Below are 27,637 nucleotides of genomic sequence, written 5' to 3'. Positions count from 1 at the left end.
GACTGGAAGGTCAATCCATAGAGAGCCTTGAATGCCAGGCTCGTGGGCAGGGACTGTGTCCATTTGGCGGTGGGGAGCCACTGAAGGTTACTGAGCAGGGGAGTGATGTGTGTTCTGACTGGATGGCTGAGCTTGAGCCAGGCTGGGAAGACATTGGGAGGGAGAGCATGCGGTGAGAATCAGAAGGGGAACGGTCTTGATTCCAAGGTCACTTAAGACTGAAGAAGGGCTCCTTGATCCCTTGGGTGGAGGTTTGTGACGTTACACAGAGAATACCCCTTTAGGGGCCTAGATGCCTTGCCTTGAAAGAGGTCTCAGTTATCAGTGGGCAGACCTGCCCTCCCAGCTCTTCTGTGGGATCAAGGGCAACCCCTTCATCCCTCTGATCCTCAGTTTTCTCTTCTGTGAATTGGGCACGATTTAACCTATCTCCAAGGATGAGTGCAAGGATTAATGAGAGAAGGGGGAAAGGGTCTAGCCCAGTGTTTGGAGCTTATAGGTGCTCAACAGATGGTGTTCCCTCCCCATCTCCCATTGTGTGTCTGGCACAGAACTGGACACAAAGTCTGGCCCTCCAGTCACCACCAATTAGATAGAGCTTCTGCTTTCAGAGCTCATTCATTCATTCATTGTTCAGTCATTCAAGCAGCATTCAAGCAACATTTCTGAGCACCTACCACGTGCCAGTCGCTGGGACACAGATTTGAATTAGACCACTGTCCCTTGGCCTTGAAAAGTTTATTTACTCATTCATTCAGCAACATCCATGGAGCCCTAGTGTGTGTTTTGGCCAGGTGGGGGCTGGTGTTGGGGGTAAAGAGAGCGTGGCTGGCAGGGGAGGGGGTGAATTGGACCCACAGGTCACACCTCTGCATCTGGGAAGAGCAGGAACCCGGTGAAAATGCTGTTGGCCCCATCGATGCCTACCAGGGCATTCTTGTCGGTGGCCTGCAGGAAGACGGTCTCCCCCAGCTCCAGCTTGAGCACGACGCTGCCCGTGGTCACCTGGAAGGTGTTGTAGACATAGTCGCAGAAGGTGAGCACCTTCTGTGTCTGCTCCCGGCCCCGCATGAGGTTTACGCACAGGTTCCCTCGAGAGCTGGCGTGGTAGGTGAAGTAGTAGAGGCCGGGCACCCTGCACGTGAACTTGCCGTTTCGATACTCGTAGTTGTTGTTGGTGTTGGTGATCATGTGGTCGAAGCGGATGACCTGGTCCCGCCTCAGGGGGCTGTTGATGGTGCGTGTGGCCGAGAAGGCGATTTTCTGCGTGGCCTTGTAGTCTCCTGATTCACCCTTGGGGCCATGGACTCCGGGAGGCCCTGGGGCACCTTTGGGGCCAACGGGGCCCTTGGGGCCGACTTTTCCCGGAATCCCAGGAAACCCTGGGTCCCCCTTCTCTCCAAGCTCACCGTGGTCTCCAGCTAGCCCCGGCAGCCCTGGAAGGCAGAGACAAGAGATATGAGGGGGCCAGAGGTCGCTGAGAACCCGGAAAGAGCTGGGCTGGGAGGCAGGGAGCCTGGCTGCGTAACCTCAGACAGGTCCCTGCTTTTCTCTGGGCCTCAGCTCCCCATCTGTGAACAAGAGGACGGGATGTCGAGGAGGGCCTCCGAGTCTCCTTCCAGCCCAGCTTTCTGAGTCTGAGATGTGCTTGACAGTAATGGGGACCGATGCCCATGGGGTGGGGAGTGGTGTCTCCCTCAGGAAGGTGCTGGACCTGCCCTCCTCACCAGCTCATACAGGCTTAAGCCTGGAGCAGGGATCAGGAATTCTGGGCACACGTGCTATCCCTCTCCACCCCCTCCCTGATAGCACACATCCCTCATCAATCACGCATTCTTTCTTGCTGAACCCGGAAGCGAGTATTAGAATCCTTCTCACTCCACCACTCCAAACAGCTACTCCTCCTTGGTTTGGCAGAACACAAGATAAAACCTTTTCCAGTAGAGTGGCAGAGTATAGTGGCTGTGAACATGGGCTCAGAGGACAGGCAGATGTGTTTCTCATGTCACATCTGCCATTATTAGTTGGGTCACCTTGACTGAGTCACATTCTCCAAGGCTCAGCTTCCTCATCTGTAAAATGGGGATGATGATATTTTGTGGGATCGTGAGCATGATGATATTTTGTGGGATTGTGGGATTGTGAGATTATGTGAGGACAGCGGAAGGCTATGGTTAAATGAACGCATGGACTACATCTTACAGGAGGGTTTTATGGCAGGAAGTCTCACTTGAACCCTGTGACAACTCTGAAAAAGAATCATTATCCACATTTTACAGGTGAGGAAATAGCAATTCAGAGAGGCGAAGCCACCTACCCTGGAGGTAACAACCCAGGACTGTGTGACTGCAGTGGATTTAGTGGTAAGAGAGCCATGGTTTGGCCTCAGCCTCAACATTTACTGGGTTCCCTTTGGCAAGTCAGTAGCCTTTTGGACATCAGTTTTCCCATCTGTAAAATGGGAATCAGAATTCCTTCCTTGCAAAGTTATTGTGGAGGGCTCAGCAAGCTGATGGATTTGCAAGTGTTTTGCAATCCCTAAGGTGGGCAACTGGGACTTGGGAGGTAAGAGATGGGACCTTGGTCAGTGACACTAGTCTGTTCCCCAAGTCCACAGTACCTTTCTCTCCCTTTATCCCTGGAGTCCCTGGTTTGCCGTCGGAGCCCGGTTTCCCGGGGATGCCCGGGATGCCAGGGATGGCCGGGGGCCCAGTGCAGCCACTCTGGGCCCGGGAGGCGTGGAGCAGACTCAGGAGCATCAGCGGCAGCAGCACTGGGGCGCCGCCCCGCGGGGTCTTCATCACGGCCCTGTCTCAGCTGCTTCCTGCGGGGGGTGGGGGGGGACAGGAAGATGCGGTAGGTGACGGCCATGGTTTGTTCATTCACTCCTTCACTTGTTCCTGTGTTCACTGAGTGCCTTATCCCCCGGACCCTCTTCTGGGCGCTGGAGATTCGCTGATGAACAAGGCAGATGTGGTCCCTGCCCTCATGGAGCTGACAGTCTGGGAGACGATAAACAGGTCAACATACAAGTCAATAGAACTAGTTATAGACCGTGGTGAGTGCCCTGGCCGAAATGAAAGGGTGCCTGGAGGGCTGGTTTTGTGAGGGAAGTCCTCCCACCAGGAAAGTCTACAGACTTACCACCAGGAAAGTCTATAGTCTATAGACTATAGACTTTCCCACCAGGAAAGTTTTTTTATACAAGGGAGGCATCTCTGAGAAGTGATGTTTAGGCCGAGACCTGAAGGTTCAGACAGAGCTGGGGCAAGAATATTCCAGGAGGAAAGGACAGGGAGGGCAAAGGGCCAGAGGCAGCACAGAGTCGGAAATGTGGAGGATCAGCAGGGAGGCCAGTGTAGCCAGAGGGGAGTCAGGGGTCGGAGGACCGGAGGTCAGGGTCTTGATAGCTGTGGTTTGGGATTTTATTCCAAGTGTTCTCAGTCATTAGAACTTCTGAGTTCGGGCTGCCTATGCTGCTTCCACAGCGGGCCACGTCACATCCTCAGAGCAGCCCTGCATGGAAGAACCAATTTTTCTACACCGAAGAGGAGACTGAGGTTCAGGGAGGTCAGGTCACTCGCTCAGGGTAACACAGGAAGGACCGCAGCCGGGACTCAAAGCCAGGCCTGTTTGGCGTGGAAGCCGGTGTCCCTGCCAGTGCACCAGGCCACCTCTTCTGGCAGAATATTCTCAGGTTCCCTCCAAAGGCTGTGGGCCCCGGTGAGAGGACGGTGCTTGCGCCTTCCTAATCCAGGGAACGAGGAAGAAGCCCTGGGCTGTCTTGAGCTGGTCAGCATGGCCAGTGCCCATGGCTTCGATTCTCAGGACAGAAGGGACCTTAAAATTCATCTAGTCCAACGCTTAGCTTCTTCTTTTTTTCTTTTTTAAATCGAGGTGACATTCACATAACATAAAAGTAACCATTTTAAAGTGAACATTTCAGTGGCATTTAGCACATTCACAATGTTGTACAACCGCCTCTTCTATCCAGTTCCAAAATATTTCCATCACTTCAATAACACCCAAATAATATTCTGTACTCACTAAGTAGTTACCCCCAAATCCCACTTCCCCCCTCAGTCCCTGACAACCGCCAATCTGCTTTTCGACTCTATGGATTTACCTATTCTGGATATTTCATATAATTGGAATTATATACACTGTGAACTTTTGTGTCTGGCTTACTTCATTTAGCATAATGTTTCTGAGGTTCATCTACATTGTAGCATGGATCAGTACTTCATTCCTTCTTATGGCTTAATAATATTCCATTGTATGGACATATTACAATTTGTTTATCCATTCATTATTGATGGGCATTTGGGAAGTTTCCACCTTTTGCCTACTGTGACTAGTGCTAATGTGAACATTCATGTACAAGGATTTGTTTGAAACTTGTTTTCAATTCTTGAGTATATACTCAGGAGTGGAATTACTGGGTCTTATGGTAATTCTGTGTTTAATTTCTTGAGGGACCCTCAGCCTACTGTTAAGTCTCCTCAATAACATCTCTGCCAAGGCCCCTTCCGTCCATGACTTGTACCATCTCAGTGATGGGAAGCTCATTACCTTCTGAGGCAGCCCATTCCACCTTTGCCCAGATCCAAATTCTCTCCATCTTTCCAGGCCCAGGTCAAAGCATTTTTCCTCCAGGAAGCCTTTCCCTCATTACCCCTCAGCCCACAAAGGCTGAGCAGTTTCCTGCTCTTAAAATAGGAGAGCAGAGGGGTCCCTGCTCATCTCCCAAGATAACCGTGGGGATCCAGGTGAGGCCATGGCTGGGGAAGAATGATAGGGTTTTGGGCTCTAGTTCAGACCCATAGCTGGGGTTTTCTGATCCTCACAGCACTCCAGGGAAGTGGGTTGTGATTATTTTCCCACCTTGCCGATGAGAAAACTGAGATGCAAACATTAGAAAACAACCCTCCCCAAATCACCCAGTGAGCTGGCTAATGGTGGGGCTGTGGCCAGACCCCTGCCCCCTCTGCCTCATGAGGCCTGTGCCAGCCCAGAAAAACCTGCTGATGTGGGGCTCATGTGCTCAGAAAGTCAGCCTCAGCCCCCTCGGCTCCTAATCAGTTCGTGGCTCAGACCAGGAGCTGAATTAGACCAGGGGCTGTACTGGGTACCAAGGAAAGGGGGGCTGCAAATGTGGGTGTGACCAGGGCCACGAGTGACCGGCTTAGGCTCTGTCACACTCCCAAGAGAGGGTGGCTCTGAGGATTATCCTGCTTATCTGGCTGGAGGTTTTACACAACGACAATTTGACACCCTTAATAATCAATGCGTTGGGCACTTAGCAGGTGCCAGGCTCTGTGCCAAACACTTCACAGGCCGCATTCTCTCATTTAATTTGGTCCTTACAGCAGCCCCCTGGGAAAGCATCCCTGCTTTCTCATTTCACAGACGAAGAAACTGGGCAGTGGAGAGGGCGGGAACCTCGATCAAGGTCACGCAGCCCAGGTGTGGCTGAGATTCAAACCCGCTCCCCATTCAAACCCATCCAAACCCCATGGGGGACAGCGCTGGCTGAGCTGATATCCTTTAGGGCTCACAGCAGCCCTGAAAGGTTCTGTTATCCCCAGAGAGCGTCCAGGCTGAGAGAGGTCATGTGACTTGGCCCAGATCACCAGCACCTGAGAGGCAGAAGCAGGGCTCAGCTCCAGTCTTGGTGACCCCAAAGCCTTTATCCTGGTGCCTCCCCATTACCTGGGGCCCCAGGTAGCAGCAGACTCCCAAGCTGACCCCCAGAGAGTTTGACTCCCGAGGTCTGAGATTGGGCCCAGGAATCCTCACTGTCAGACACTCCAGGTGGCTCTGAGGCAGGGGATGCAGAGCCTTTGGGAATCACCACCCTCTGCCATATTGGTCCTGCCCGCCAGTCCCCCCAGGCGCCGAGCCCCATCCTCACCTGGGAACCTGGCGTCCTCTGATGCCGCTGGGCTGGGCAACAGTGGGACGGGGAGCCGGGAGCCTCCTGTTCTCAGTCCAAAGCGGAAGTTCCATTCTCCAGCGAGAACAAGGGCCTTCCCCTGACAGTCCCCTCCCAGGGGCCCAGCAGGCCGGCCCTCCTCCCTGTCACCCCATTCTCACCCTGTTCTGCTGTCCTCAGGCAGTTTCAGGTCCCGTTTCTGCAATCTGGAGGGGTTTACTGTAAATAGGATGGGTGGGTGGCCAGTTTGGTTTTGCCAGCTCAGCAGCTTTCGGGGGAAACGGGCTGTTCCGGGAGAATGTCCACAACTGGGGGCTTGCCTGCCAAGGCCCCTGACCTCATGAATTTCTTCAGGAACAGGGGTGTTCCTCAATGAAATGGAAACATGGCTGGCCTGGTGCCCGAGGGCTGGATTTGGAGTCAGGAACCTTGATTCATATGCTGGCTCTGCCACTTACCAACTAAACATTCTCAGCCAAGGGAACCCAAGGGAGCCCCAATTTCCTCTGCCATATGGTGGGACCATAATTGCACTTGCTCTACAGATTGCACTGGGGGGCTCAGATGGGATAGCGGAGGAGAAAGAGGAGGGTAAACTGTAAAGTGCAGTGCACATGTTAATTGTTAATATCATACCATGTCCCAGGCCTCCTCTTTCTGGGCTCATCTCTTCTGCTTTCTTTCCCTTCTACACCCCGGCTCTTTCCCTGTTCTCAGAAAATAATCTAATAATGAAAAATGAATTTAAAATGTGGTCATTATTTACTTATACCCCTTCCTCTGCTTCTAGCAGACCTGTAGCTGATGCCTGTAATAGGCACAGGCAGGAGATTGTTGCTTGTAGATCCTGGAATCACAGCAAGTTCGGGCAGGAGAGGGGCTTGCAGGTCACCCAGCCTGGGCCGCTTATTTTATATATGGGGAAACCGAGGCCCAGAGGGGAGAGAGCATTGTTCAGCAAATATTTATCGTGAGCCTCTATGTACCCTGGCGATAGAGGCACAAGCAAATCAGCCCTGGGTCCTGCCCCATGGAGTGTCTCTTCTCCTGGGGGAGACCGGTATTAAGCATCAAGGGACACAATGGTTCATTGCTCCTGTGATGAATGTCACAAGAAGTAGCTGCTGGAGCCCACAGCTCTCGCTAGTGGCAGATGCAGGACTTGGAGCCAGGCATCTCTGGCACCGGGATATCAACCCTCTTACCGAGGCTGCGTCTAAAGCAACGTGATGCCCCTTTCAGGGATGGTTGCCCAGCAAGTCCCAGGAGCTGCCATAGGTCAGGAGGGCTCTCTTGACATCTGTGCTTAGAGAGAGAAAATCGTTGGGCTTGTGGGTGCTTCTTGGCGGAAATTAAGTGTTTACTGCTGAGGGTGATAGGGAAAGAGACTCATGTGATAAAGCCCAAGGGTCTCTGGGTTCAGCCAACTATAGACCCTCCAATGATTTGGTGGCTGGTAAAAATGGGAAAAGATGGGCTTGAATTTGGGGTAGAAACAGAATGAGCCTAAGAACAGGAAGCAGCAGGGTGGGGGGGTCAGGGCGTGGGCTTTGGAATCAGCCCCTCCTAAGTTTGAATCCCAGGCCTACCTCTTTCTAGCTGTGTGGCGTCAGGCGTGTTTATTGACCTCAGTTTCCCCGTATATGAGTCAGGGGCATGGGCACCCCCTCCTGGGGTGATTGTGGGGCCAGTGATGTAACCCCGCATATCCAGGGCCAAGCTGAGTGCCCAGCCCTCAGTAGGCACCCAAGGCAAACCTGGGAGTAGTGTGATTTCTCTGAAGAGAAGACAGAAATCTTGGAGCCTGGAGGCACAGGAGCCATGCCTGGATTAGGGGTCAGGAGCTAGGGAGACCCTTGGCCCCTGAGTGAGGGCCAGCTGGCCTCTGTACCCTTAAAACGCTGGCTTGCATCCCTGATAGAGAGGGGACAATCCCTACAGAGGGTGGAAGGGAAGCCTAAGACCCTTCCACATCCCGTGGTCTGAAAGAGGCCCCCTGCTCCTTGGGGTGCCTCGTACTAGCTCCTGTCCCACCCTTGCTACCCCCCTTAAAAGCCCTCCCCCAGCTCCCCTCAGCCCAGCAGACAAGCTGGCATTTTCAAAGGCCTGTCTCTCCTGGCAAAGAGAGAACAACAAAGAAACAATTATGGAAAATAAAAATGGTACAAAAATGGTCGTTTCCGAAGTACAGGTTTCTGATCTGACACCGTGGCCTACATAAACGGTGCATTGATTTTTTAAACAAAAGAGAAATGAGAAGAAAGATGTATCATTTGCGGCATTGCCGGGCGGACTGCTAAGTGGTTGCTGGAGGTGAGCTGTAGGTGGAGCGGCCCCATGACCCCCGCCTTGTCCCTGCCAGGGGCTCTCAGACTCTGTGGACCAGGCCGAGTTCCTAGGCCCTGGCCTCTGTTATTGCTGTGTGTGTGTGTGTGTGTGTGTGTGTGTGTGTGTGTGTGTGTGTGTGTCTTCATCTCTCCTTCCTTCTCATCGGACACGTTTCCCATGCCCCTACTATGCGCCTGGCCTGTATCAAAGTGGCCCCGCCCTCAAGAATGCTCACAGTCCGGTGAGGGATGCAGACCTGTAAGGAAATAAGTGCAGAAAAGCCAGGTGGTGGACCTCGTGCATTGACTTCGCCTGGCGGACCGTCCACCCACCCATGTCTCTGTCCTCCCCAAACCCTTCTTTTTTTGGATGATCATATTTATTTGTGAAATCCCGAAAAAAATGATTAAACTCACAGAAAAAAAATCATGCATCATGCTTGTGGCTCCCAGCAGCAGAAAACTGGTGGGAGGAAATACAGGATAAAGGTTGTTCAAAGGTACAAACTTCCAGTTATAAGGTAAATAAATACAAAACAGGTAATGTACAACAAAAACTCATACGCCACAATAGCAAATAATCAAACTATAATATGGACTAAGGAACTGAATCGACGTTTATCCAAAGAAGATATACAAATGACCAATAGATACATGACCAGTTACTCACTATTACAAAAGATGGAATGTACAAGAAGACCAAAATGAGCACAGCTGTAGGATTCTATAAAAGTTGTTAAGGCAATAGATCCTATTCATCACAAGAAGAAAAAGTTTTTTTTGGTAACTATTTCATAATATAGGTAAGTCATGTCATTATACTTCAAAATTTGATATCATAAAACAAGAAAAACATTTAAAAGGTAAAAACTAAAAGTGCAAAATTATCAAAGAGGACAAACTACTACTGTTTTACCTTTAGAATTATTTTATTAAATCTTAAATGTACAACAGCTTCTTAACTCTACACACGAAATAGATTTTTTTTTAGAAGAATGATGTTATGTCTTATTACACCATGGTTCTGGCTAATAGTCTTTCAAAACTTTGAGAAAAATCTTGAAAAAGGTTTCACATGTCACCCAAAACTTTGAAATTTGACATTATCAAAGAAGGGATGCTTCCACACTTTTATAGAGACCACTGGAAAGACACAACTATTCAAAAGCTAAGAAACTGTTTCAAAAGCATTTTTTATAGTCTTTCCTCCACAGGAAGGTAATGTTCTTACATAATTGAGTCTGCTCACAAAATGGCTCTGTGTACCTGCTCTGGTGTCTTCTGCCATATCACTGCATATTTATGCATGACTGAGATAAGGGTTTCCTGAACATTGTTATTTCGATAACCTAAAGCTCTTCTGTTACCTCTGGGCTGTAATTCTCTATTTATACAGTCAAGCCCATGGCAAATAAGAAGTTCAATATCATCTTGTCTGTCCATAGCCCCCTCTTCCTCCACTGCCTCTTTGACCATAGTTTCCTCCACTATATGATCCTCCCATGTTCCTGCTGCCACTAAGTTTTCCACTCTTCAGTAATTCGTACTTAGAGGGTTTCTGCTTATAATTCTCTGAATCACTGTAATTTTGACTTCCATAATTTCTTCTTCCGTAGTTGTCATAACCAGCTCTGGAGCTCCCATCCTGGTTGCCATATCCACCACCATATCCTCCTCGTCCTCCTCCATAACCAGGGCTAACCCCCAAATTGCCACCTCCAGACCCATGATAGCCATCCCCAAATGTATGTCTTCTTCCATATCCATCAGATCCTCCTCTAAAGTTCCTTCCTCCAAAATTTCCTGCTCCAAACTTTCCCCCACCACCATGAAAATATACAAAACCAGCGTTTCTTCCTCTTCCACTTCTAGAACATTGGCCTTCTTGCATTTCTTGTCTAGACAAGGCCTTTCTTACTTCTGCATGATGACCATTGATGGTATGATTTTTCTGCAACACAATCTTATCCACGGGATCATGGTCATCAAAAGCAACAAACCCAAAGCCTCTTTTCTTGCCTGACTGCCCATCAGTAATTATTTCAATGGCATTGATTTTTCCATATTTCTCAAAGTAATCTCTAAGATGATGTTCCTCAGTATCTTCTGCAATTCCACCAACAAACAGCTTCTTCACAGTGACAAGAGCCCCCGGCTTTCCATAGTCCTCTCTTGGGACAGCACGTTTGGGCGTAACCGTTTTCCCATCAATGGAATGAGGTCTGGCAGCCATCACAGCATCAACCTCAGCCATGGATGAAAACGTGACAAAACCAAATCTTCTTGATTTTTGGCTTACAGTTTCCCGTATTAACACACAGTCTGTAAGATATCCCCATTGCTGGTAGTAGTTCCACAGACTTTCTTCTGTGGTTTCAGAGCTCAAGCCACCAATAAAGAGTTTACGGAATTGTTCCTTTTCTCTCTTATTCCTCTCCAAAGGAACAGATTTTGGAGCTTTCTTCATCATGGGCTTACTAGCTTCAGCCATTTTCCCGAAACTCAGGGGGATGAGGGAGATCTCAGGGCAAGAACAGGAACCGAACTGGCCCCTGCGCTATGGTGAGAACACAAACCTGATGGGTCCTGACCCTGCGGTCAGAACTTCCACTGCTCCAGGAAAACAGCTCTAGGAGCACCTCCATGGGGACCCGGCGCTGCTGCCTCTGGAGCCGCTGCTGCCCTTGAATCAACCTTGAGCAACTTTCAATTTTTCAGAATAGGCTGATTGGTGAAACAGGTCAATGCAGGTTCCCCTAGTCCCAAGAGCTGTCCTGTGACCCACTCCTGAGATGTAGACAGCCTGTAGCTTGCTGGAAATAGCAGTTCTTCCCAAACCCCTTTGTGTAACAGGCTTGGGTCCAGAAATCTGTTTTTTTATTTTATAAATAAGTCTGCAGGTAATTTTGTTGAACCCCCAGATTTGGGAACCTGGGCTCTAACAAGTCATGAATCTGTGGTCCAAGTCGGTGGAGGACCCTGTGGGAACACGAAGGGGAGAATCAGAGAAGGCTTCATGGAGGAGGTGATCTTTGTGTTGATTCCTGACAGCTGAGTGTGTATTATCTAAGTGGACGGAGGATTTGTATGAGCCGGGTGGGGGCTCTACAGAATGAAGGAACATCATGAGCAAAGCTATGGGGGTGTGAAACAGCTTCCTTCAGGAACAAAGGAGCCAAAGTGGATGGCGGTGGTTGGAGAGCTGAGCTCCAGCCTCTGCTGTTACAGCCCATCTCATGCCTCTGTGAGTTCTGTGGGGCCTTGTGGGGCCTTTTGGAACCAAGCTGAGAGCCCAATCAGGCTGGGGTGGTTTTCCCTGGCCTGAGTGAGCCTTGGGTTTCACTGGGCTCTGAGGCCGGACCCTCAATCTGCACAGGAAAGTTACACTTTTTATCTTTTTGAACCCGAACTGTCAACCCCTTCTCATGGTGAGTGCAGCGAGAGTGCAGCAGCTTACGGCCGGCTTCCTGGTCCTCCAACAAGGATCGGGGCAGCTGGGCCCAACTGTTCAGGAGTCTCACAGTGAAACCCTGATGGCTTGTGGGCAGTAGTGGTTTTGGATGGTCTCCTGGGGGCCCCCAGAGTCTCAGTTATTCGGGGAAAATCAGACATCCAGGAGTCAGATTCTCACTCTCTCCCTCACCCATCCATGCCCACCTAGAGCATAGTTACGAATATTAAATCATTTAATAGATGCGTTAGCATAATGCCTGGTGTATAGTGAGTGCTCAATAAATGTTAGCTATTAAGATTTTTTTACTTATTCATTCCCTCTGCTTTTAGGCATTCATTTACCCACTATTCACTCATTCATTCATTCACCCCAATTCACTCATTAATTCAGCACAAATTCATTGCACATCTTGCCTTCATCTGTACTGGGCCTGCCTGAGCCCAAACCCCTCTTGTGATGGGTGCTCCCAAAACTCAACGTCGGTCAACATAGGTCTGGGAATTCAAACACACTCCCGTTTACCTGTGAGCACGAATACCTTTAATGACAGCAGTGCCTCTCACCCAAACAAGTGACAGCAGATGGCCCCTTGGGGACCCCTTGCAGCCTTCAGCCACATTTGACCATCTCTCTCCCAAATGGCCAAATGGTGCTGAGCGTCTCAACCTTGGCACCAAGCTTTACTGAACACCAGCTAGATGCCTGAATCTGGAGCCCACAGATGGCTGTGGCAGGGGCAAAGTGGAAGATGAAGGGAACTACTTCTTAGGGAATTGGCAGTGAGGATTCGGAGCCGTGCATAGTCTTTGATTTAATTATTTATTCATGTATCTCTCTGCCTCTTCCAAGACTTGGAAAACACTAATGACAGTATCAGAAGGTGTTGGTTAAGTGTCAAAGCAGTGACTCCTGAAGGAGCTTGGAGGAGGGAGAGAACTCAGGGCAGGAGGGCAGGGTGGGCTTCCTGGAGGAGGAGTCCATCCGGTGGCGAGATGACCTGAGCAAGGATGTGTGGCCCAGTGGGTTCTTGCAGGGAAGCTGAGGGAGATGGGGTGGCCCCGGGGAGCGGAGCAGGCCTGCCTGCCCTAGTCGGGGAAGAGCAGGAAGCCGGAGAAGACGCTGTCGGAGCCCTCAGTGCCCACCATGCCGTTGTAGTCGTTGACCGCCAGCCACACCTGCTCGCCCACCTGCATCCGCAGCAGCACACCACCTGAGCTGACCTGCTTGCTGTTGGACATGTGGTCACAGAAGGTGGTCACCTTGACACCGCTGCGGTACAGCTGCACACACAGGTTGGCCGTGTGTGACGTGTAGTAGACAAAGTAGTAGAGGCCGGGAACTTTGCAGGTGAACTTGCCAGTGTTCGTGTTGTAATCCCCCTGCGGGTTTGTGATGACCGAGTTGAACTTGACCAGGCTGTTGGGCGCCGGGAACTGGACTGTCTGCCGTGTGACAGTGAATACTGACTGGTGATTCTGCTTGTACCTGCCCTCATCGCCCGGGTCCCCAGGGGGTCCCATGTTGCCAGGAGCCCCTGGAATTCCAGGGGTTCCCATGGGGCCATTTTTCCCAGGATAGCCAGGTGTACCAGGATCTCCCTTCTGACCCTTGGGTCCGCGTGTCCCAGGGATAGCTGGGATTCCTGGGGAGAGAGCAGGTGGGAAGGAAGTGATGGGGCAGGGGACAGGGAAGAGGGACAGGGCTATCCTCCAGGGGACATGCCACCAGGGTTTGGTCTCTGGACTCTCTTTCCCCCAGAGGGTGGCCTATTCACCTGCGAGCAGTGTGCAGGGAGAAGAGGGGAGAGAGACCCTGGTTCAAATCCTGCCTCCCCATGGTCTTGCCCTCTGACCTTGGCTACAGCACGGCCTCGTCTCGGCCTCAGTTTCCATGTTTGTGATGGAGAGGAGGGTAGGACCAGCCAGCTCAGGAGGTGGCAGAGCTGGGCCGCATAGAGAGCGTGCCAGAGGCCACGACTGTCAGCCCACGGAGAGCATGCGGCCTCAGATAACTCCTCAACTAAAAGTCTAGGTTCTTAGTTTTTCTTGACAAAAATCAGAAGATTCGTCAGAGGCAGATTTCCTGGAAAGGTCATAAAACTTAAGCTTTGGGCCCCATTTACTTGCACTGGCCCCTTCAAGACCCTTTGCATAATTTTATATTTATAATTTTTTCAACTTTTTATGTTGAAATAATTACAGATTCACAGGATGTTGCAAAAAAAAAAAAAGGACAAGGAAGTCTCATGTACCCTTTACCTAGTTGTCCCCGATCTTACATAACTAAAGTACGAAATCAAAACCAAGAAATTAACCTTTGTAGGATCCACAGAGCTCCACTTTTACATGCATTATTTGTGTGTTTATAGTTCTAAAACAATTTTGTAGCATGTGTAGATTTGTGAAACCTCCCCCCTCCCCCGCATCAAATTCTGTATTACTTTTCTTAAAGAGGATCCTCAACATTTTATGAGATTCAGAGCCCCACAAAACCTGTTTCCATTTCTGAGCTGGAACCGCCCAGGCCCAGGCCAGCTTAGCACATGGGATCCACCGGATGGAAACACAGAGGCCACCAGCCCCACTCAGCCCAATTCAACCCCTCTGACAACTGGCCTGGTTCAACTTACTTCATGTTACATATGAGGAAACTGAGGTCAGAAACTTGCCCAAGGCCATGCAGCTGGTAGGAAGTGGAGTCAGGACCCACAGTCAAGTCTGGCTAGTCCCAGTCAGTGTCTGACTCTTGTTACCGCCTTAATTATCTGAGCCCCTAAGAGCTTCTCCCCTTGTCCAAACCATACTCATCTCTTAGGGCCTGGCTCCAGTCTCCTCTTCCAAGAAGCCCTCTCTGACCACCCCTGCTGGCCCTCGTGGCTGCTTCCTCCTCCAACTTCCTTTGGGGTGGGTGTCTGTGCAGACCTACTGTGATGGATCTGCAGCTTATGAGCCTTTTAGATCCCAGGGTTAGGAGTGGGGAATCAGAACCCAGCAGACCTAAGCGTCAGGCCACGTGATCCTGGGCAGGCGATCTCCCCTCCCAGAGCCTCTGTTTGCCCAGTTGAGATAAGGGCATAATAGAACGGATCCCACAGAGCTGCTGGCAGAGTGGGGTGGGAGAATGCACGTACCGAGCACCTCATAGGCAGTGCTCAGTAATGTCAGGTCTCGGTGATGGCTGTCAGCTATGTTAAGCAGGGCTGTGTCTCATGCTTCAGGTTGACTTCCAGCAACCAACTAGGGAGGGGTGGGATACGGCAGTGGGGAGGGGGCCTGAGAGGCAGTGCAGGGTAGCGGTTAAGGGCGTGGCCTTGGAAGTTGGACAGGATTTCAGTGTGTGACTTCGGGCAAGTTGCTCAATCTCTCTGAACCTCAGCTTTGACATTTGTAAAATGGGAGTAAATCGTTTCTTCAAAGGATTTTGGCCTCAGTTTTCTCATTTGTAAAATAGAGTTAATTTTATCTACCTCATGAGATGAATATACATAGAGCACTTGGAACCGTGCCTGGCACAAATTAGGAGCTAAAAATTGGTGTCTGGGACTTCCCTGGTGGCGCAGTGGTGGCGAATCCACCCGCCAGTGCAGGGGACACGGGTTGGATCCCTGGTCTGGGAAGATCCCACATGCTGCGGAGCAACTAAGCCTGTGAGCCACAACTACTGAAGCCCACGTGCCTAGAGCCCGTGCTCCGCAACAAGAGAAGCCACTGCAATGAGAAGCCCGCGCACCTCAACAAAGAGTAGCCCCTGCTCTCTGAAACTAGAGAAAGCCCGTGCACAGCAATGAAGACCCAAAGCAGCCAAAAATAAATAAATTAAAAAAAATAAATTTATATAAAAAAAAATTGGTGTCCATCAGCCATCCCACACAGTGAGATGGCCAGAGACAGCTGTGAAGTACAGGGTCCTGGAAAAATGGCAGACCTGGGGGCTTCATTTGACTTATCCTGAATTGGAGAATTCCTTCTGGAATGTTGGTACAATTCCACTCTATTGCCAGGAGGGAAGATGACAGTGGGAAATTCCTAAGGACATTCCCCTCCACTGGCCTCCCTCGCCCAGTGCCTCTGCCACCCCTGTCACCTCTGCCCAGCCACACCCCAGCCTCCCTCATGCCCACTCTGGACACATTCCACCCCCAGATGTGCACCTACTCCCAGACAAGTCACCAGCAGACTCCAGTTCTCACCCAACACTAGTGCCCGTTCATGTCCTCAGCCCTTTTCACTCGTGCTAGGGCTTGCCCGTGAATCTCCGACAGAAGATTCTGTGACTGTGATCCTGACTCCTTACTCCCTACCCCTCCAACTACCCAGAATCCTAGGGAGTGAAGGGAGCACACATCTCTGATAAAAACAAAGATGACAACAGCAGTAACAACCATAGCCCACACTTACTGATACCTACCACGTGCTAGTACTGTTTTATATTTAATTTTATTAATCATCACAGCACCCCTGTGCAGTAGGTACTACCATCTCCCCATTTTACAGATGAGGAAACTGAGGCACTGGGAGGTTATGTAACTTGTGCAAGTTCACACAGTGGGAAGTGGTGGGGCTGGTACTTGAACCCTGGCCACCTGGGCATTGTATACAGTCACTGGGGTCCATGTTGCAGGGCAAGTCGTGGAGGGGTTGGAATACAATAGTAGCAGAGCGTTTTAGAGTTTGCCAAAGGCTTTCACCTGGATCATCTTCCGTGATCCTCCCTGCCACCTTCTAGGGCAGGTGCTCTTGTTCTCTCCCTGTTATCAGATGGGGAAATTGAGGAGCCTGGGCTCTGAGGGGGAGAGGGGATAGACCTGCCACAAGAGTTAAGACTCTGCCCTGGGAGCAGGTGTGGCCAGAGGGACCACACTCCTCTCCATCAAGCAGCTGTCCACCTTCCCCAGAGTCAGCCCCAGATGGACACTTCCGACTCCTGCTCCCAGGTCCTAGGTGACCCCTCCCCAGCAGGCCAGCAGACTCACCTGGTTCACCCTTGGGCCCTGGCAATCCGTCATACCCATCCTTCCCTGGGGCCCCGGGAAGGCCCGGCATCCCGGCGATCCCATAGCAGTCTGTGCCGGCTTGGCCCCCAGGCAGCAGTGCCAGCAAGAGCAGCAGCAGGTTTGGTACAAGGTGGGGCCAGGAGCTGGACCCCATGTCCATTTGGGGAAGGAGCTGGATGGGGAGAGAGCTGAGTTGTCCCCCAGCCCCCGGCCTGCCCTCCTCACCCTCTCTCTCCCCAGGAGTCGTCCTTCTCAGCCCTCAGGAGCTGACCTCCCTTCCCCGGCCCCTCGCCCCTTGGGACCGCACAGTGGATGGGGAATGGGGCCTCTTCTTCAAGCTCAGGCCCCGTCTTAGCGGAGATGGGGACCCTCCTTCCTCTCACAAATCAGGCTGTCCCTGGGGCCACGTTTCAGGAAGTGGCAGCGGGGAAAAGCTGCCATTTGCCCTCACCTGGACAGGTGGGAGGTTTCTGGTCTGGTCACAGAGATGTCCTCAGATCTGCTTCCCCTCTCCAAGGCAGGAGGACACTGTGTCAGCGTGGACACAGCAAGAAGGGCCTGGGCAGATTGCGCTGTCCCCTCCCCTCCTCTCCCCAATACCACATCCCCTTTCCCATAATTTTTCCTGACTCAATACTTTCTCTTGGGTGCTGAGCCAGGCTGACCGCAGTGATGTCCCTGTGTCCTTCCACCTCCAGGTCATGAGTGTCTGAAATGAGGAAATGTCCGCTGCCCCGGGTCTGCTGAAGGGTGCGTATATGTGTGTGTGCGTGTAAACATCAGCCGCCTGGGCAGACTTCCCCTAGAGTCAAGTTCAGCCCAGCTAATGCCCATCCCTGTTTGTTGCCATTTACTGTGCCTGAGACCCCGTTGTTTCACAAGATCCCTAGGGGGAAGTTATAATTCCCCCTGTATAGATGAGGAAACTGAGGCTGAGGAAAGTGAAAACCCTTGCCCAAAGTCACTTAGTGAATGGTTTCTTGGGTCCAAAGCCTTGTTCTGACCCCTCTGCTTAGCTGCCCTCAGAAACAAGCCTCATATGCACTTGTGAAGTGACAGGTCTTATTCTAGAGACTTCCATATGCCCCCTCCCATTTGCCTTACTTGGGGGTGGACATCCAGGGCAAACTTTGACAGCAGGCAGCCTGCTGTGGCCGACAGAGTCCTCTGGCTACAAAGTCAGCAGCCTTGGGTTCTCCTTCCAGCCCCGCCACTCCCTGGCCCCGAGGCCTTCAGCAAACCACTGGCCCCTAGGTCTCAGTCATCCCATCTGTATACTGGGTGGTGGGGGAGGACCAGGCTTTGCATATTGGTGCCTCTTCCTTTGCTGGGGCCCATGATGATCCCACCTTCCCTGCCAGCACCCCCTCCCTCACCTCCATCCCTGGCCTCTCGTCTCAGAGCCTATTATGGCTAGTGAGGGGTTGCCAGTCGAGGCCAGGCTGGCAGAGCTGAGAGAGGCCCCTCCTCTCTTTCTTCTCCTCACATGAGATTCCGGAGAGGAAGGAGGTGATGGGCAGTGGAGGGTTCCAACCCTGATTCCACTCCTGCCACCCATGTGAGTGAGTGGTTTGACCTCCCCGAGCACTGATTTCTCCTCTGTAAATGAGGGTTTCCAGTAGCTTCCATGCAGGGCAGTGCTAATGCATACACAGTGCTTAGCCCTGTGCCAGCCATGAGCAGAGTTCCGAGCCCTGCCCCTGCTTTGCTGGGTGACCCTCAGGGCCTCAGTCTCCCCAGCTGGCTCTCCACCCTCTGGCACAGGGCTGCAGAGTGTGCAACAAGAGCAAGAACGTGAATGTACTTGGCCCTGGAATTCCCAGGTGGGTGGAAGGCTGGAGAGAGCAGAAATGATGGACACAGCATTATGGGGGGGTGGGGGACCCGGCCGATGGCACTCGGGCCTCTCTCCCATCTTCAGTCCTCACCTCCTTCGCGCCCGGGTCTGGCTTCTCCAGCAGGTGGCAGCCTCAGCCCGCGCTCAGCCCGCCCCTGCCCCGCCCGCCTGGGTTGCGGCTGGGTCCCCTCCTTCCAGAGGGGCAAGTGATTTGCCTCTGCAAAGAGGGGTGGGTATGGGTGGAATTTAGGGTAAGAAGCAGCGGGGCACTCCCTGCACCGCCACTTCTATAGCCTGGCCTCTCCAGCTTCTTACGGGCCCCCTACCCCTGACATTGTCTTTGAGCCCTGTTGCAATGAAAGAAACCCTTCACTTTGGGGTCAGGCAAACCTGGTTCAAATTCAGGCCCTGCCACTTTCTGGCAGTGTGACCTTGGGTAGATGTCTCCTTTCTGTGAGCCTCAGGGTCCTCATCGATTTTGTTGGGATTAAATGCATCCATGGTTATAAAATGTCCAGCACACAGTAGGTGCTCACAGATCTGTTTCTCTTCCCAGTCCGTGGGTGTGTGTGTTCTGGGTGGGCAGGGGGAGAATCGGGGCGGAGTGGAGGCGCAAAGGGGGCTGAGGAGTCCAGAACTGCTCTGGGGCTGCAGAGCTTTACTCTCTTCTTCCTGACCCCCGAAGGCTGTTGATGGGCCTGGGCCTCCCCCCAAAGTGGGTCTTGAGTGTGTGGGGAAGGCGGGCGTGGAGGTGGTGGGTACGTGAGGACTCAGAGATCACAGGCGTTTCTAAGGCACATGCATGTCAGAGGGAGAGGAGGGTGTGTGCACCTTCATGTCAGGGGTGTGTCTGGAACACGTGTGTGTGAGAGCACTACTGATGGTTGATGGGGGCACGTGGGTGTACGAGGTGGGTGTGCACGGGTATGACGCATGTGTATCCTTGAGTGCGTCTGTGGGTCTGGAGGCGTAAGTAGTGCATCCAGGGGTGCACCCGGTGGGTCTCAGGGAGTGGGTGTGTGGGTGAGGAGTAGACGAGTCTTGGTCCAGGAATGTGGGTCCACGTGCATCTCGGGAGGTGTGTGTGCAAGTGTGATGTGTATTCTTGTGCATGTGTGTGCATACGTGAATGTGTGCAGCACAAAGGTAAAATCAGCTTCCTTTGGGAAAAAGCACAGGACGCTGGGCATTTTCAGGACTGAACTTCTGGTCGCCTTACTTTTCTCACATACGAAGGGCATAGTGGGGCTTTTTGCTTCTGAGCAGCACCCAGACAGGCTAAGTGGGACCCTGGGAATGCACCACAAACATTCCAGACCCTCCCAGTCCCCAGCCCAGGTGGGATACCCAGCAGGCAACAGCCCCAGCCTCTGTGCCTGCCGGGGTAGAAGTCCAGCGCTGGCCTCGGGAAACCTGGCTTCAGGAAGACTTCTGGATGCCCTTGGATCTGCCTTTCTGGTTGAGCGTTGGAAATGACACGTGTCAATTGTCAGGCGTGTGTCTGTGGAGGCTGGCTAGGGTAGTAGGTAGACACACAGGCTTGGGTGTCAGTAAGACTTGGAGTCAAACCCCAGCTTCTCCCCTTACACACTAACCTTGGGCTTTAAGTTTGTCCCAGCCCCCTAGCCTCAGTTTCATTTTCTGTAAAATAAGGTCATAATACCCACCTCAGAGCTCAACTGTAAAGATTAAACAAAATATAATTAAGGCTAAAACGTATGTAACCCTTACTATGCACGAGGCACTCCTCTGTAATTTTCATATATTAAGTCATTTAATCCTCCCAACAACCCTTTGGGGAAGGTGCCATTAGTATTCCCACTTTACAGATAAGGAAACTGAGATTCACTGAAGTAACATAAAATGCACATAATTGTACAACTAGTAAGTAAATGGTGGCCCAGGATTTGAGCCCAGGTCAGTGAGGCTCCCAGGACCTGCTAAATATTTATTGTAAAATATTAAATGCAGGCCTGGCCTGTAAGCACTCAATAATTGTTGTCATTCTTAAGCCTCCCTCCCAATGACCAGGGTAGCAACTGAACTTCAAGGTCAGCAGACATGGACTCAGGTATTTATTCCAGGAAGAGTTCCAAGAAATGATCTTCCTTCAGGCAGCTAAAGCAACAGCACCCCGACTTTACAGAGTAGTGCATAGACACCAGAAAGGTGGAGTGAGTGGGCCAGGGTCACACAGCAGGAAGCGGAGGCCATGGTGGGGAGGGGCTCAGGTGGATGGGAAGATGAGGAAGCCGCTAAAGATGCTGTCGGCCTCTGAACCCTGGTAAATGCGGCCCTTATTGGGGTCTTTTTCAATCCAGACCTGGTCTCCCTGCTGGAGCTGGAACACCGTACCACCGGACACCACCTGGAAGATTCCTTTGCTGTTGGTGTCACAGAAGCCCAAGGAATGCTGGACTTGGCCCCTCCCAAAGGACACGATGGACAGGCAGATGTCCCACTTGGACACCACCTGGAAGGTGAAGTAGTAGTAACCCGGCACAGTGCAGATGAACCGGCCCGAGTGGCTCTGGTATGGGCTGTCCTGGTTGGTGATGACCGTGTCAAAGATGACCACGTTGCCGCCCATCGGAGGGTTCCGTCTCACGGCCGAGAAGGCCGGCTGCAGCTGGTCCTGGACGTTTCCTGGGTTGCCCTTGATGCCCTTCAACCCTGGGAGGCCAGGGGGCCCCAGGGGGCCGCTGGGCCCTGGGTAGCCCATTCTGCCAGGTTTTCCAGGGGGCCCAGGCTCTCCCTGGTCTCCTTTAAGGCCACGGACACCTGTCCGGATACCAGGGGCCCCTGTGGGGAGAAAGGCCAGATTGGGAGTGAGAGTCCCAATTGGTCTAGTGTCCTCCAGACCTCAGGGAGGTGGCTGGGACCCCGGACGGCTGTGGGATAGAGGATAGGGGGAGTGTCTGGGCCTTCAAGACATTGATTCTGACTGGCTGTGGGTGACCTTGGGCACGGGTCTCAACCTCTCTGAGCCTCAGCTTCTTTATCTGTAAAATGGAGAGAAATGTGAGCAGGCACTTGGGAGTGTCAGGTTCTGGGAAAAGCAGTCCACTGGCTTCACGGTACTCCTGCCCACAGCCTTGCACTCCACACTCCCCCCAGGGCACTGACCTTGACTTCTTCAGGTTCAGGGACTACATGTAGGATGCCTGTGTGCAGATGGTTTGCAAATGCCCATGCAGATCTTTCTGGTCTGCTATGGACTGGGAGGCTCCGGGCGATTACATGAGACTTTCCTTTCCTGCTCTGGTCGTGCCCTCCTCCCTTTCCCTTCACCCTTAGCCTTTTTTTCTAGAACATGAGAGTTTCTGAAGCCTGAGGGGGCAGGGAAGGGGGAAGCAGGGACAGAGTTGTGGGGAAGCTGGAAGCAAAAAAGATAGTTGCCATGAATTGATCCCTCTCGATGTGCTAGGTGGGGTTATTTCTCCATTTTACAGATGAGGAAACTGAGTCTCAGAGAGGATCAGTAAGTCACTCAAGGTCACACAGCAAGACAAGGGCTCCTGAGTCTAAAGCCAAGGGCATTAATCTTTCTGGTAACTGAACAAAGGCCAAGGACTGAACACAGCTTTGGGACCTTTCATATTCATTGCTTGCAGTGACCCACTGTCCAGAGGAGGAAGGTGAGGCCAAAGAAAGAGGACCCGGGCAGTAAAGGGGATACAGAGAGGCCACTGGGGCCTGTGGACATGGCCTTGGAAGAAGGCTAGGCCCCCCTCAGCCCCTGGGACCAAGTGCAGACTGGAGAGGCTTCATGTGTGGGCCCAGGTGGACTCCTGTTTCTCAGTGCCGTCCCAAGCCTCCACCCTGGTGGCCAGGCGAAGCCCAGGGATGAGGGGCTGGGGCCAGAGGGAGGGCTTACCCTGCTCCCCTCGCTCCCCCTTGAGGCCTGGCCGTCCGGGTCGGCCGGGTATTCCTGCGGCCCCGTCCCTCCCATCCTGTGCTCGGCAAACGTCCTGGGTCACCGAAGAGGCCAGGGATATGGCCAGCACACCGATCACCAGCCAGCCCCAGGGGGCTTCCATGGTGTCACTGTGGAGACACGGGCAGGGCCTGGGCAGGCTGGACATCACACACTCACGCACACCCAATACCCACATTTGAACCCCCCAACCCCACCCAATTCTGTCTATCTATATATATCATCTCCCCAACCATTGCACACACCTCCTCGAGGGCCTTCAATGTCCACCCTCCATCCAGCTCCAGGGACCCCAAACACACACACAGAACCACAAACTCACACAGATACACACATGCAACTGAACATACCCATATAGTTACACACTCAGACACACGAACACAGCTTTTTGCTCACGCACCTACACGACACAATAAGCAAAGTCAAAAGTCCACCACACACTCCTGGACACACAAACTGACACCCAAACTGACATGCCCCCCCCCCCCCCGCACTCACCTGGACACACACAGTCATACACTCCTACAGAGACTGAACAAATATTTATTGAGTGCCTGCTCCCCGTTTAATTTACACCCTCTCACCCAGATGGCAGAGCTGCGCATAGATACCTGAATTCACAAACACCTGACACACACGTCTGCTCCCTCCTCCACACACTCGGCCCCTTTCAGCACCCACTGGAGGACAGAGGGCTGACTGCCACCCACGATCCCTTCGTGGGACCCCTCTGCTGGCCTCTGACACCCACAGCCTTTTCCCAGCTTCTTGTGTTTTTTGGGGGCGGGAGGGCAGGACCCAGGAACTTTGGTTACAGCTGATGGGTCTGTCACTACCTCCCCCCTCCCCCAAGCCCCTGGAGTTAAGGTCCCCCCACTCACTCATTCTGGGTCCTAGATCAGGGTCATTTCCCCCCACCCCCCCCACCCCCGCAACACTGTCCTGGCACAGACCCAGCCAGCAGAGCTCTCCCTCCCTCCCTGCTCGGTCCAGCCTCCTGGGCCACCCCTCTTGGTTCGCTGAACTTTACAGCTCCCTCCCTGTCAAGCGCTGGCCTCACCTGCGTCTGGTCGTCCACGCACTGGAGACTCCCGTCCCTTCACCCAGGGACCCCTGTGGGACAGCCAGCAGGGCGGTGCTGGCCTGTGGCCAACTTTCACATCCCTTCCCACTTCCCTTTCTCCTTCCCTGGAACTGCCCCCAGTGTTGCCCTAGGGTCACAGGCCTGCAAGGGACATTTTGAGCAGACCTCAGCAAGACTGGGACATGGGACATCCTACCCCAGCCACAGATGGTGTGGGGACAGGGACAGCAAGCCGGGAGTCTGCCGGGGGGGCCGTGGTGGGGATACTGGGCAGGGCTGTGAGACCCATAGAGGCCTAGAACATCAGGGCAGAAGGAACCTTTACAAAATCAGTAACTTGTAAGACTTTTTCATGATTATGAAAGCAGCATGTATTCATTGCCAAAGCTTGGAAATACAGAAATACAGAAGAAAGAAGAACAGTGCAGTAGTAATGGGAAGCTCAGTAATCAACTTCCTAGACCTGCCACTTCCTAGCTGCAAGTCCTTGGAAAGATACTTGACCTCCTGGGGTCTCAGTTTGTTTGTTCGTAAATTGGAAACAACAGATTCTACCTTGTCGAATATTATAAAGTTTTAATGACATAATACATACACAAAACAGTGGACACATGGTGACCACTTAATAATTAGCTTTTATCAACATTTAAAAATCAGCGACAAAAGCCCATCTAGAGAATTGCTGTTAACATTTGGATGGATCATCTAGCCTTACTCACTCTCACTGACGGGGTGCTCACTACCTGTCAGCACAGCTCACTTTGTCATTGACAGCCTGGACCCAGAGAATGTTTTTCTTTAGATTGAGTGATTCTGTCTCCTCCAGACTGGAGACCAATGTGTTCAGGCCTGGGCTGACCATGTCTTTCTGTTTCTTCCCATGACCATGTTTTTTGTCGTTGTTGATGTTTTGTTTTGCTTTCCAGAGGGAGGAGGAGAGGAAGAGGAGGAGGAGAAGAGGGAGGGCTATTGTACCTGGGCAGGTGAAGACAGTCTAGGGCCAGGGTTTTCAAGCCTTTGGGACTCCTTTTTCATTTGCAATCTTGTGTGACATACAATATATATACAACAAATCTAGACGGGGATGCTCTGGTTTAAGGGTGGGGACCCAGAGCTCCTCCTGCCAGACCCTCTACTGCTCCCCAGGATTCAGGGGCTTAGGGGAACTAGAATTTCTCTATGACCTTGGGCAAGCCACATCACTTTTCCAGACCTCAGTTTCTTTATCTGTAAAATGGGGATGATACAGTCCCCTCGGTGAGCTGCCAAGGGATTATATGAATATATGAGGAAGTTTACACTGTCAAACACCACATTAAAATAAGTCATCATTATGAATAATATCTGTGTGACCTTGGGCAAGTTACCTAACCTCTCTGAGCCTCACTTTCTCAAGATGAGAGAGTGGTGGGAAGCAGAGAACGGCAGAGGTGGCATGAGGGAAAAACAAATACTGTGAAAGGCTTCTCAAAATGTAGTTTTCAATATATTAAATACACAATTCATATAGAAATACATAGTGAGCTCATGCGAATTTTCTTTGTAGCTTATAAATGAAGGAACAAAGCTAGTGCAATGAAGGATATGAGAAAAAAATTTATATATACCTATATATGGTAAAAAAGATTCAGTAAAAACAAAAACAACAATAACCAAAAAACCAAGAATTCTGGAATATTCTTAAGGTTGCTAAGTTACATACAAAACTGATTAATGTTCTATAGGGCAATAAAATCCTAACGTTGGGGCTATCTTCTGTATTGGAAAGAAATCATTTGCATCTCTACCAGACAAAAATAATTGGCAACTTATCAGTTTTGTACCAGCTAACAGCTATCTTTATAGAGCCTGGGCCCTAATCAATAGTAAGTAATAAGTCAAGCAAAGTGACATTCCCCTGGAGTGTCAGATGATCCTTAGGAAGGCTTGTTAGACACTACTCGAATTTGACTTTGAAAGGACACCAGTTATCTATTTGCCTTATTTCCAAGTGTTGGATGATTTCACTTATCAGGCTGTTACAAGAGTATAAACACTTCCCAAGAAATAAAAGACATCGATAGTAATAAACATATCATTAATGTGAAAAGTAATGGGTTGGCAATAGCCCTGTGAATGTCACAGCTGGGACACCTTCAATCAGAGGGGATGGCTTTCTCTTCCTTTTCTCCAGAACTCAGGCTCTTGGAGGGGAGGTAGGAGATATAGGGATGAGAGGAAACCCCTTGTCATGCTTGTGAGGTCAGGATCCAGGGGCCCCATCCCACAGTATAGCCAAGGGTCTAAGGAATAACCAGAAAAATAATTTCTAAATTACTCAAATTCCTTATGGTGGAGTCACGTCTCACTCAAGGGCTGGGGTCCAAAATCAGCATATAAGGCAATAATTGTAAATGGTCAGTATTACCCTTGGAAGAAATTCTTAGGAAAGCGCCATGTTGGAGACTGTATTACCATTTCGGGATACTTCTATGCTGTCACTTTTAGCTTTGACATCAGAACAGATTTCTTGTTCTTCAATTGCATATCAGTTGGCTAATATATACCCCCTATTTCAAAAAAAAAAAAAAAAAAGAAAGAAATTCAATATTTAAGGTTTAGAGTTGTACTCAGTGGTGAGGCATTTAGACCACGAGAGGCTCTGGATTTGAGGCAGACGTGGGGACCGCAGGAAAACGCTCCAGAATAGGCTCCTTGAGGGTCTGGAGTGATGGGCAGCGTCCCTTACCTTATTTTCATTGGTATCATTAGCTCTTTCTCACTCTGAATTTTACTAGGCAAAATACAGATAGTCAAATGTGCATATAATGTAACTCTGAAGTTCTTGTATTCCTTTCTTTTAATCAAAAAACATTGAGGTATAATTTACATACGGTAAAATGCACAAATCTTAAGTGCCCTGTTCAATGGCTTCTCATGTAAATGAAAATATCCTTTACCACCACCCAGATCAAAATACAGAACATTTCCATCACCCCGGCAAGTTTTCTCGTGCCCCTTGTAGTACAGTCAGCCCTCAGCATCCGAGGGTTCTGCATCCACAGATTCCACCAACCGCGGATCAAAAATATTTGAAAAAAATTCCAGAGTTCCCAAAAAGCAAAACTTGAATTTGCCTTGCGCTGGCAACTATTTACATAGTATTTACAACTATCTACATAGCATTTACATTGTATTAGGTATTATAAGTAATCTAGAAAGGATTTATAGTATAGGGGAGGATGTGGGTAGGTTATATGCAAATACTTCTCCATTTTATAGAAGGGACTTGAACATCCTTGGATTTGGGTCTCCGAGGGGATACAGGGGTGTCCTGGAACCAATCCCCTGCAGATACTGAGGGACAACTGTACTCCCCCCTCCCCGCAATGTGACCAGCGTTTCGACTTCTCTTACCATGGGTTATTTCTGCCTGTTCTTGAACTTCACGTAAATAGAATTGTTCAGTGTGTGTCTTTTGTGTCTGGCTTCTTTCATTTCACATGCTTGTGAGATTCAGCTGTCTTATTGCTCGTGTCGGTTCGGTTTTATTGCTGAGTAGTACTCCATTGCGTGCATGCAGTGCACTTCGTGTAGCCCTTCTCCTGTTCATGGATATTTTCGGTAATGATGAAGAGAGCTGCTGAGAACATTCGCGTACAACCCTCCTCCTTGTGCCACCCTGTGAACGGATGTGCTCAAATCCCTGTTGTACTGTTTGAACACCAAGAAGGGGACATGGAGTTGACGTGGATACTCCTTCCTGTCCCATCCACTGCCCCCCACCTCCCTCTTCCACTCCCTCTCCCTCAAAAACACAAACCTCCTGGACCCTCTACCCGATCCGCTTGTTCTCCTTTTCCCGGCTCTTTATTATGGAGATTGTCTTAATCTTGGCTTTCTTGTGAAATCCTTCCCCTCCTCTGGGGCCTTCTGAATCTCTCCTTCCATTCACCTTCCCTCCACCCAAAAGATCAGGGTTTTTTTTGGGGGGGGATGTTTGGGAATTGGGGAGGGAGCTGTCAGAAACTGCTACACGTTTTCAGTGCATGTTCTTTATTCTTTGCCTCTCTCAGCAGATAAAAGAGCTT

General features: G+C 51.0%; 4 protein-coding genes across 4 annotated transcripts; all 4 read right to left on the bottom strand.

Moving 5' to 3' along the window:
* Window positions 1-721: 721 nt before the first annotated feature.
* Window positions 722-6,022, bottom strand: C1QB (complement C1q B chain). Its single transcript, XM_007175090.2, has 3 exons — window positions 5,915-6,022; window positions 2,621-2,824; window positions 722-1,436 (listed from the first exon to the last, which is right to left on the bottom strand). Exons 2-3 carry the CDS (start codon window positions 2,799-2,801, stop codon window positions 862-864), a joined length of 756 nt encoding a protein of 251 aa, XP_007175152.1. The 5' UTR covers window positions 2,802-2,824; window positions 5,915-6,022; the 3' UTR covers window positions 722-861.
* Window positions 6,023-9,169: 3,147 nt separating this feature from the next.
* On the bottom strand, window positions 9,170-11,588 carry LOC103011321 (heterogeneous nuclear ribonucleoproteins A2/B1-like). The gene has a single exon (XM_057548407.1). The coding sequence runs from the start codon at window positions 10,751-10,753 to the stop codon at window positions 9,689-9,691; it is 1,065 nt and encodes a 354-aa protein (XP_057404390.1). The 5' UTR covers window positions 10,754-11,588; the 3' UTR covers window positions 9,170-9,688.
* A 928-nt stretch (window positions 11,589-12,516) lies between these two features.
* C1QC (complement C1q C chain) lies at window positions 12,517-17,278 on the bottom strand. Its single transcript, XM_007175089.3, has 3 exons — window positions 17,161-17,278; window positions 16,689-16,881; window positions 12,517-13,358 (listed from the first exon to the last, which is right to left on the bottom strand). Exons 2-3 carry the CDS (start codon window positions 16,867-16,869, stop codon window positions 12,802-12,804), a joined length of 738 nt encoding a protein of 245 aa, XP_007175151.1. The 5' UTR covers window positions 16,870-16,881; window positions 17,161-17,278; the 3' UTR covers window positions 12,517-12,801.
* Window positions 17,279-20,598: 3,320 nt separating this feature from the next.
* C1QA (complement C1q A chain) lies at window positions 20,599-23,642 on the bottom strand. The gene is made up of 3 exons (XM_007175088.3): window positions 23,544-23,642; window positions 22,424-22,593; window positions 20,599-21,348 (listed from the first exon to the last, which is right to left on the bottom strand). The coding sequence occupies exons 2-3, from the start codon at window positions 22,584-22,586 to the stop codon at window positions 20,774-20,776; spliced, it is 738 nt and encodes a 245-aa protein (XP_007175150.1). The 5' UTR covers window positions 22,587-22,593; window positions 23,544-23,642; the 3' UTR covers window positions 20,599-20,773.
* Window positions 23,643-27,637: the final 3,995 nt, after the last annotated feature.

The sequence above is a fragment of the Balaenoptera acutorostrata genome, chromosome 1, assembly GCF_949987535.1.
Source record: "Balaenoptera acutorostrata chromosome 1, mBalAcu1.1, whole genome shotgun sequence".
Lineage (NCBI taxonomy): Eukaryota > Metazoa > Chordata > Mammalia > Artiodactyla > Balaenopteridae > Balaenoptera > Balaenoptera acutorostrata.
This window is presented reverse-complemented; position numbering and strand designations above follow the sequence as displayed.

Excerpts from the sequence above, each read along its gene's own strand:
- LOC103011321 (XM_057548407.1), bottom strand. The coding sequence starts at position 10,753 with ATGGCTGAAGCTAGTAAGCCCATGATGAAGAAAGCTCCAAAATCTGTT.
- C1QB (XM_007175090.2), bottom strand. The coding sequence starts at position 2,801 with ATGAAGACCCCGCGGGGCGGCGCCCCAGTGCTGCTGCCGCTGATGCTC. Across the intron at positions 1,437-2,620 it reads AGGGATAAAGGGAGAGAAAG|GGCTGCCGGGGCTAGCTGGA; the intron begins GTACTGTGGACT and ends TCTGCCTTCCAG.
- C1QA (XM_007175088.3), bottom strand. The coding sequence starts at position 22,586 with ATGGAAGCCCCCTGGGGCTGGCTGGTGATCGGTGTGCTGGCCATATCC. Across the intron at positions 21,349-22,423 it reads GGGGGAGCGAGGGGAGCAGG|GGGCCCCTGGTATCCGGACA; the intron begins GTAAGCCCTCCC and ends TTCTCCCCACAG.
- C1QC (XM_007175089.3), bottom strand. The coding sequence starts at position 16,869 with ATGGACATGGGGTCCAGCTCCTGGCCCCACCTTGTACCAAACCTGCTG. Across the intron at positions 13,359-16,688 it reads AGGGCCCAAGGGTGAACCAG|GAATCCCAGCTATCCCTGGG; the intron begins GTGAGTCTGCTG and ends CTCTCTCCCCAG.